Raw genomic sequence first — 10,757 nt, forward strand, 5'->3', positions numbered from 1 at the left:
AAAATGAGTAGGTAATAAATTTAATTAAACTAATTAAATTTACTGACTGGCGAACGCAATACAAAAATTTGCTTCTTCTGATAAAAGTTTCTTTTTGCACAATTGCAATTCCCACTTAGGGATGACACTTCAAAATTAACTGAGAGTTGAGAGAGATTGAGAGTTTGAGAGAGAGAATTGTTTGTGAAATTTATTTTGAAAAATGAAGAATATTTATAGAAGTTTGGAAGATTAAAGTAAATTTACAAATAAAAAAATAATTGTTGTGTTAGATGGTAATATTACCGTTAAATTATTTTTATTATTATTATTTTTTAAGTTTACAGATATGCAGACATTTAATTAATTTATTTATTTTTCATTCATTGCAAATTGCAATGATGATGTGAGTGATGCATGACAAGGGGGCAGCGGGTAAGCGACACTAGCATGGGTAGGCATTAGCTCTGCCTCCTTGCAAGGAAATGGCCCTCCCCCCCAACCATTGTTGCAAGATCAAGCCTTTATTTTATTTTATTATTATTTTTAATTATTTAACCATTGCAACTTGCCTCTTATTTTATTTTATTTTTTTTGAAATTTGACCGTTGGCAGAGGGAGGACCAAGTGGGCCAAGCTAGGCTAACGAGCTAGGTCGAGCTTCAAATGTAAGTCCCAGGCCCAAGGGCCGACTTCGGGCCACCCACGAGTTTCGGGCCATTTTTTACACCCTATCCCTTCATATCCGACCAAAAATTAGCTCCACGTGTATAACTTGATTTTTCATTTACTAGCCTTTTTCCTACCAAAACCTTTTTAGAATCTTTTGAGAAAATTATTAGGTACTTCTGGAGTATAATGTGTCCATATTCTTTCATCAATTATCATTTACCATACCTTTTTATGTTTCTCAATCACCCAACACAAAATTATAATACCCTACCTTTTCCACATATCATAATACCATAGAGTACCACATGACTGTACTTTGAGAGTACCAAATAATCACCACTATAACATATAAGAGTTTTAGAGACCAAATGATTTGGTTTTTAAATGCGAAAATTTTGTTACAAAAGATATTTAGAGATCAATTTCTATCGTCATGAGAATAGTCGCTGAAAGGTCGTCCCAAAAAGTAAAAAATAAGGCTTTTAGCAACAAAATTTTTAAAATATCAGTAATAAATAGACTTTCTGGGACAAAATAATTTGATCTCAAATTGGTATATTTTTTAAGACAAAAAATTTGGCCCCAAAACAATACTAATTCATTACTAATGTCCAATTTTTGTTGCTAAAAATATAATGATGACATTTTTCGTAACAAAAATATTTGTTTCCTAAAAAATAATTTTATTCCTAAATTTTGATCTTTAAAACCTTAAATTTTGTAGTGCACCCGAATTTTCTCACCAAAATTGTGTTCCCCATAACAATTTAAAGAGATGATTTTAATGTGCTTAATTTTCATTTGGCATCAATGAGAGTTCAAGAATTTTTATTTTATTTTAAAGTAATAAGCTCATAATGTCACCATATCATTTTATACAAGTTTTTTTTTTTTTTTTTTTTTTTTTTTTTTTTTGTAATTGTCTTTTTGGGGTTATATAGCATTACTCATTGAAGAAACATTGGCAATTTAGAAATTTAATTAAAGGTAAATTGCACCCGCACTTCCTATATTTCAATTGGTTCAATTTTGTTCTTAAATTTATGATTTCATCTCAATTTCATTCAATATATTACAATTATTAGATATTGATGTATTTTTTTAATGATTAATAAAGGACTCTCTTTTGTTGATTTAAAAAAAACTTCAACCAACTCAGTAGTCATTTACTTTCAAAAGTTCTAATCAATGTTATCAGTTAAACTAAATTGACAAAGTTTTTTAAATAAAAAGTGAAAATCGAACTAATTAAAATTACACAAACCAAAATGATAAAAGCAACAAAATATGAGAACGATATTGTTAAGGCACATGTTAAAAAAAATAATAAATGACTCCAACTACTCACACTAATACGGAAAATGTTGTACAAAACTATAAATGAATTTAATATCTGTTAGATAATTAATAAGACTCCTATCTTATTTGAGTAATGCTAGAGACCCCATTTATTCTACTAAACGTTTTACTAAATGTCTCACATGGGTGTGGGATCCACATTGTGTGGGTCCCACACCCATGTGAGACATTTGATAAAACTTTTGGTAGAATTTTTGAGGCCTCTAGTATTTTTTATCTTATTTTATGACATTTGATAAAACTTTTGGTAGAATTTTTGGGGCCTCTAGTATTTTTTATCTTATTTTATGTGGATGAAAACACTCCGATCTTGGGAGACCAAATTGCATTTATCAAGCAGTTGGATCATTGCGCTGAAACAGTGAAAGCTAATTTGTCTAGTTTTAGTTTTTTGGATTAAATTTTTTTTAAAATTATTTTTTTTTATTTTTTTTTTGTGAATATTTTTTAAATTTTAAGTATTTTTTTTTTACTTTTTTAGATACATGTATCTAAAAAGTAAAATATTTGTGAAAAAATATTTTAAAAAATTAATAAATATACAAAAATATGAAAGATATACTGAATTTTCATATTTTTTTGTATTTTTGATATTTAGTGAACTTTTTAAAGATTTTTTTTAAGTGTATTTATGTTAGGTGTATCTTAAAATTTATAAACTTGCTTAAAATATTTTTAAAAATCACTAAAAGAAAATGAAAAATAAGAAAGTAGAATTTTTTGAGAAGTGTTTTCAAAAAATTGAAAACCAAACATGTTTAATAAAACAATAGACAATAAAGTACAAAGAGAGTAGTACATCAATAGGACGAAACCATATGAAATGTAGTAAAATAGAAATCTAGGCCTCGTTTGGGAACATGTTAATTTAGTAATTTTTGGCTATTTGGCTAAAATATGAGCTAAAAAAAATTAGTATGTTTAGGATGACTTTTTGATTTTTTACGAAAATATATGCAAAAAGTACAGAAAAAAGAGAACATTTGACTTTTTAGTATGAGTTATTAATTTTTTGATTTTTTTAGTAACTTTTTAACTTTTTGATTAAACCAACTAGTCTCCAAACGAGACCTAAATAGACATTTGCTTAAACTTCCACACAGAAATCTGCAAAACCTGCAAGACCAAAAGCAGAAAAAGATGAAGGCGAGATAAGCCCTTAAAGCCAAAGAAAAATAAATAACAACACCACCACACACCAAACCTCCCAAAAGCATCTTATTCTTCAGGCTAATAAAGATAAACAAAACAAAAGTAGAAGCATAATATATATATATAGAAAGTCTTGAGCCCATTGTTCTACATCATGATCTTTCTAACAAATGGAACAGCATCTGAAGGCGTTTCCCCTGCTCTCCTTTGAAAACCGATGGAACAAATCCCTCCAAGTTATCCCAAATTGCGTTATTATTATTATTTTTTTAAGTTTGCAGATGTGTAGACATTTAATTAATTTATTTATTTTTCATTCATTGCAAATTGCAATGATGATGTGAGTGATGCATGACAAGGGGGCAGCGGCTAAGCGACAATAGCATGGGCAGGCATTAGCTCTGCCTCCCTGCAAGGAAATGGCCTCCCCTCCCAACCATTGTTGCAAGATCAAGCCTTTATTTTATTTTATTATTATTTTTAATTATTTAACCATTGCAACTTGTCTCTTATTTTATTTATTTTTTTTGAAATTTGACCGTTGGCAGAGGGAGGACCAAGTGGGCCAAGCTAGGCTAACGAGCTGGGCCGAGCTTCAAATGTAAGTCCCAGGCCGAAGGGCCGACTTCGGGCCACCCACAGATTTTTGGCCATTTTTTACACCCTATCCCTTAACATCCGACCAAAAATTAGCTCCACGTGTATAACTTGATTTTTCATTTACTAGCCTTTTTCCCACCAAAACCTTTTTAGAATCTTTTGAGAAAATTATTAGGTACTTCTGGAGTATAATGTGTCCATATTCTTTCATCAATTATCATTCACCATACCTTTTTATGTTTCTCAATCACCCAACACAAAATTATAATACCCTACCTTTTCCACATATCATAATACCATAGAGTACCACATGACTGTACTTTGAGAGTACCAAATAATCACCACTACAACATATAAGAGTTTTAGAGACTAAATGATTTGGTCTTTAAATGCGAAAATTTTGTTACAAAAGATATTTAAAGACCAATTTCTATCGTCATGAGAATAGTCGCTGAAAGGTCATCCCAAAAAGTAAAAAATAAGGCTTTTAGCAACAAAATTTTTAAAATATCACTAATAAATAGACTTTCTGGGACAAAATAATTTGGTCTCAAATTGGTATATTTTTTAAGACACGAAATTTGGCCCCAAAACAATACTAATTCATTACTAATGTCCAATTTTTGTTGCTAAAAATATAATGATGACATTTTTCGTAACAAAAATATTTGTTTCCTAAAAAATAATTTTATTCCTAAATTTTGATCTTTAAAACCTTAAATTTTGTAGTGCACCCGAATTTTCTCACCAAAATTGTGTTCTCCATAACAATTTAAAGAGATGATTTTAATGTGCTTAATTTTCATTTGGCATCAATGAGAGTTCAAGAATTTTTATTTTATTTTAAAGTAATAAGCTCATGATGTCACCATATCATTTTATACAAGGTTTTTTTTTTGTAAATGTCTTTTTGGGGTTATATAGCATTACTCATTGAAGAAACATTGGCAATTTAGAAATTTAATTAAAGGTAAATTGCACCGGCACTTCCTATATTTCAATTGCTTCGATTTTGTTCTTAAATTTATGATTTCATCTGAATTTCATTCAATAGGTTACAATTATTAGATATTGATGTATTTTTTTAATCATTAATAAAGGACTCTCTTTTGTTGATTTAAAAAAAACTTCAACCAACTCAGTAGTCATTTACTTTCAAAAGTTCTAATCAATGTTATCAATTAAACTAAATTGACAAAATTTTTTAAATAAAAAGTGAAAATCGAACTAATTAAAATTACACAAATCAAAATGATAAAAGCAACAAAATATGAGAACGATATTGTTAAGGCACATGTTAAAAAAAATAATAAATGACTCCAACTACTCACACTAATACGGAAAATGTTGTACAAAACTATAAATGAATTTAATATCTGTTAGATAATTAATAAGACTCCTATCTTATTTTATGTGCATGAAAACACTCCGATCTTGGGAGACCAAATTGCATTTATCAAGCAGTTGGATCATTGCGCTGAAACAGTGAAAGCTAATTTGTTTAGTTTTAGTTTTTTGGATTAAGTTTTTTTAAAATTATTTTTTTTTCATGTTTTTTTTAGTGAATATTTTTTAAATTTTAAGTATTTTTTTTATACTTTTTTAGATATATATATCTAAAAAGTAAAATATTTGTGAAAAAATATTTTAAAAAATTAATAAATATACAAAAATATGAAAGATATACTGAATTTTCATATTTTTTTGTATTTTTGATATTTAGTGAACTTTTTAAAGATTTTTTTTTAAGTGTATTTATGTTAGGTATATCTTAAAATTTATAAACTTGCTTAAAATATTTTTAAAAATCAGTAAAAGAAAATGAAAAATAAGAAAGTAGAATTTTCTGATAAGTGTTTTCAAAAAATTGAAAAGCAAACATGTTTAATAAAACAATAGACAATAAAGTACAAAGAGAGTAGTACATCAATAGGACGAAACCATGGAACATGTTAATTTAGTAACTTTTTTGCTATTTGGCTAAAATATGAGCTAAAAAAAATTAGTATATTTGGGATGACTTTTTGGCTTTTTACGAAAAGATATGCAAAAAGTAGAGAGAAAAGAGAACCTTTGACTTTTTAGTATGAATTATTAATTTTTTGATTTTTTTAATAACTTTTTGACTTTTTTATTAAATCAACTAGTCCCCAAACGAGACCTAAATAGACATTTGCTTAAACTTCCACACAGAATTCTGCAAAACTTGCAAGACCAAAAGCAGAAAAAGATGAAGGCGAGATAAGCCCTTAAAGCCAAAGAAAAATAAATAACAACACCACCACACACCAAACCTCCCAAAAGCATCTTATTCTTCAGGCTAATAAGATAAACAAAACAAAAGTAGAAGCATAATATATATATATAGAAAGTCTTGAGCCCATTGTTCTACATCATGATCTTTCTAACAAATGGAACAGCATCTGAAGGCGTTTCCCCTGCTCTCCTTTGAAAACCGATGGAACAAATCCCTCCAAGTTATCCCAAATTGCGTTATTTAATGGCAACGTGAAATACATCACAACAGCAAAAACACAAGTTAAAAAGAAAAATTGTACAGTATAATAGGTCGATGGTGATATGACGACAAATGATGCCCCATAGCTCAGCATCAGAAGGAATAGGGGACCGTACAAGAAGATACTAAAATATTGTAACGGGAGGAGAAATATAATCGTGGTGACTGAATAAAGAAAGCATATTGTGTTCAGAAAATAAAAAAAATTGAAGAAGATTCCGTATGTAATAGGTGCATTCAACTTAGTTCTTTTGAATAAAACTCGCTTGGAAGGATCCACGGTGGCGGTGGGGTTGGTGGTGTTGGTGTTGGTGAATATGGTGGCGTTAATATAACTAACGTTATTAGTAGGAATAAGGTGGTTGTTGGCGGTGGTGGACATGATAGTGACGTTAATATGGTTTTCATTGGTAGTAGGCTGATTATTGTTGTCGCCAGTTCCTACCACTACTCCACCAGGGGGGCTAAGTATAGCTTGGAAAGTAGCCGTTGCAATTAGAACAGCTACAACCAGTATTGCATCCCGCGTCTCCATTGTCAATGCTCTTCCTTGATAAAAATATTGTCGGGTAGCAAATTCAATAATCGTTTGTGGCGACTTAAAAAATTTAGCAAGACTACAATCCTTAGGAAGTGATGTACTTATTGAAGCTCCTGCATGGTCTAAAGCTTTCTTAATTTCTCTTGCGGCCTCACCAGGCTTATCAATTGCAATGTCAAGTGCTGTTCGGCCATCCAAATTCTTTGCATTTTTGTCCAGCCTCACTAGATTTTTCTTCTTAAGTAAAGATTTCACAATCTGCGTAAGAGAAATGTATACAAAATTATTAATTAATATAAAATTACAATATGCAATGGAGAGATCACATTTTTTTATAACTAGACATGACATGAAAATAAGTCGCTCGAATGTTACTTTTGTGTTTAATGATATAAAAATTGATTTTATATATATATATATATATATAAATATTTATTTATATATTCATTTATCAATGTGTGTATAACATTGTTCATAATTATATAACGTATTATAATTAAAAACAGAGCACATCGCTTTATTGTTACGTATACATTTTTTTTTTCAAACAAAATAACGAGGTGAAAAAAAAACACGTTATGGTAATTTCATAATGTTGAAATTTGTCATACCTGGTCCACTTTCCCATCTACAGGTCACACATTTTAATTCTTCCCAAAAAAACTTATTTTGGAGTTTTGTTCAACTGCAAACACGCGCACTACGCGGGTAGTATGTGGCACCCATATAATATATTAATTTTGATTATATATAAAGAAATTTTATTTTAAACAAAGTTATATTGAATAAACTACACATCGATGTGTACTACATATTTATAAATATTCAATATCAATAAAACGTTAACTAATAACATAAAAACTATGAAGATAATAAACTAGTACTGTAACTTAAATTTATTATATTTTCATCTTAATTTTCCCACTCAATCACAATTTCACCAACAAGACTTCGAAAGCAATCATATAAAAAAATTCTGATCAAACATTTTACATAATGAGATTTATTAAAAAAAGATAAATTTTAGGGACAATTACACTGACACTGTGTCAGTGTAAATTAATTATAAACTAATAAAAAAATTATAATTATAATTATTAATTTTTATAATGTATTTCACCTTTTTTGTAAATATTTTTTCCCTTACTCCACTATCACGTTATTTCCCTTAAACTGTATAAGATTTTATTATTGTTTAGCATCTAAATATGTTACTTGATCTATCGCATATAGTACGGATTTTAAAATATAATAATATGGATAGATAATAGAGATGTGAAAATGTGGCAGAAAAAATTTAATTATGTATAATATTATAAAACATATAGAAAGAGCTCCTACCAATTGATACCAATAAATATGGAGAAACACCAATAGGGCTAAACACATTATCAACTAAGGCCTCATTTGATTGTTTGCATTGGATATAAAGGTTTGAGGATGATATGTAATATCTAGAGATAAAAATGTGATATAATAAATGTCATAGAATATGGGATGGCTTATGTATATTGTGTGTCACTTATACTATATTTAGTTAAGATATGATATAGGATGAGATAAAATGAGAGATTATTTTGTAATTTTGAATGAAAGATGAGCTATATCCGGCGGCAGGAGATATACACTACCATGAGGGATGATATTTCATATGCCCCTTTTGTATTATATATACACTATACGCACTCTCTATTTTCGGAGCAACCAAACACATAACATAACATAAAGAGACAAAAAACTATGTAAGACTTGCCTCATATTATATCCAGCCCTTATTGATGGCAAACAAACATGCTTAAGTATTATAATGAAAACCAAAGAATAGATAGATAGCATGCCTCAGTTTGTGAAGTGGACACCGCAATATGCAGCAGGGTGTTGCCTTCATCATCTTTCCAGCCTAGCACATGACGATGTTTTCGGATCCTGCGAAGGCATCCCAACAGCACTTTAAATGCTTTTTGCTTCGAGTTTTTCACAGCAATGTGCAGTGCAGTCTCATCTCGAATTGTCCGGTCCATTATTGATTCCGGACAAGCATATAGAAATTCAGCCAAAAGATCAATGTCACCTTTTTTAGCTACGAAGTGCAAAGGCGTGAAGCTTTCCCTTCCTTTGACTCGTATGAGCTCCTTGTCAAAATTTATGAGCCGGCTTATAGTCGAAGTGATCCTATTTCGCAAATCCAGGTAAGCTGGGTCCGAGGGTCTTAGGCCTTCCCTACTTTGCAAAGCCAAGTCCAAGGGGGTTAGCCCTTGTGGGTTCAGCTTCTTACCAAATGATGGCATTAATCTCATCATTTCTAAAGTGAAATGGGCATGTCCAGCTGAGGCAGCTATGTGTAAAGGAGTATCAACAAAAGGGATCTCATCTATACTATCCAAAATTTTTGGGTAGTCTTGTATACACCCGTACAGGAGACTGATATTTCCTGCTTCTGCAGCCTCCATCAACCTTTGTCGAACCTGTTGGTTTTCCATGACACTTGTGACTACGAATATAGCACTCAAAGTAATGCAGTGCAGTGCTGAGGAGGAGGAAAGTTATCACCTTTTATAATAAAAGCTGGTAGTAGCCATGTGGGGCCATTATATGGCTATCGTCAACAATTTTTGCGAAAAATATATATTATTATGGTTGTATTTAAATTATGAATTTAAATATATATTTTAAAAATAAAAAATAAAATAAAATGTAAATAAAATATGTAATGCTACTTTAGTTTAAAAGTTAGGTTCAATTCTTAAGTGATAGTGTTTTACAATATTTAAGACAATTTTTCAGGACACTTGTGACTAAGAATATAGCACTCAAACGAGGATTGCTTTGTGATTCTAACTTCCAAGACTAAGACACTGGAAATTATACATAAAGTAGTGCAGTGTAGTGCTGAGAGGGAGGAAAGTAATCACCTTTTATAATTTGGGAAATTACAAATCAATGTATGTTTGAAAGAAAATTAATGATCAAAATCGATCCAATTAAAAATATAGGGACAAAAATAATAATAATTAAAAATGCAAAGTATAAAAATGATTGGTGTAAATGATCCAAACTTAATTTATTTATTTATTTATATAATGTAGATATCTCCCATCTTTCACTAATTCTTTTATCAAATTTGAAAAATAAAATTAATGTTTGGGAGGATTTTTTCATTTTTTACAAAATATATATATATATATATATATATAAAGTAAAGTGAATGAAAATGAATTTTTAATTTTTTATATATATATTTTTAACTTTTTTGATAATTTCTTAAATTTTAAACTAAATGTGATGTTGTTAAAAGGGCCATTAGTGCTCGGTGATGAGAGAATTGCAATAACATATGTATTTAATAATTGGAGAGAGCATTACATGTGGTATCCAAAGCTACCTAATAATTTTTCCTATATCTGGCCCGTGGTGAAATGATGCCCAGTGATTGATTATAGATCATGTACGAGCACAAAATAATTTTTCCCGTATAATTTTGTTGATCAAGTTTGTACTCTTCTAAACGTTGTCGTAACACTTGAAAACACAAGTGTGAGCTAACCGGTAGATGTTTATCGGAAACCCCTCTGATGCCTAAGTCAGCAAGTAGACAAATGATACAAAAGCTTTGTGAATTCGGGAGTATCAATTGCAATAACTGATAATAGGGTCTGTCATGAGCTTTTATAGATTTCACATGGCACAATTCCAGCAGGACTCTAACTCTCCTTAGCAGAGTCCTCCTAAGAATCACATTCTTAAATGATAGTGCTTATCTCTTAATACCCTCCTCACTACAAGCCAAGTGAGATGATTCTCAGTTTCAAAAAAAAAAGTGAGATGGTTCTCTTTGCTCGGCTTCCGTCGTACAACTGAGCTACCTTCACCTTACATATCACTAGCTCAACCATGCAGCATGTGATGTCGGGCTATGCCTGACTGGGACGTCATTAT

At 30.1% G+C, this 10,757-nt stretch overlaps 1 protein-coding gene across 1 annotated transcript; it reads right to left on the minus strand.

Moving 5' to 3' along the window:
* Nucleotides 1-6,006: 6,006 nt before the first annotated feature.
* LOC114314192 (ankyrin repeat-containing protein BDA1) lies at nucleotides 6,007-9,331 on the minus strand. Its single transcript, XM_028260653.2, has 2 exons — nucleotides 8,660-9,331; nucleotides 6,007-7,079 (listed from the first exon to the last, which is right to left on the minus strand). The coding sequence occupies exons 1-2, from the start codon at nucleotides 9,299-9,301 to the stop codon at nucleotides 6,156-6,158; spliced, it is 1,566 nt and encodes a 521-aa protein (XP_028116454.2). The 5' UTR covers nucleotides 9,302-9,331; the 3' UTR covers nucleotides 6,007-6,155.
* Nucleotides 9,332-10,757: the final 1,426 nt, after the last annotated feature.

Source organism: Camellia sinensis, chromosome 13, assembly GCF_055761805.1.
Source record: "Camellia sinensis isolate YWXY chromosome 13, ASM5576180v1, whole genome shotgun sequence".
Classification (NCBI taxonomy): Eukaryota; Viridiplantae; Streptophyta; class Magnoliopsida; order Ericales; family Theaceae; genus Camellia; species Camellia sinensis.

Excerpts from the sequence above, each read along its gene's own strand:
- LOC114314192 (XM_028260653.2), bottom strand. The coding sequence starts at position 9,301 with ATGGAAAACCAACAGGTTCGACAAAGGTTGATGGAGGCTGCAGAAGCA. Across the intron at positions 7,080-8,659 it reads TGTCCACTTCACAAACTGAG|ATTGTGAAATCTTTACTTAA; the intron begins GCATGCTATCTA and ends TCTCTTACGCAG.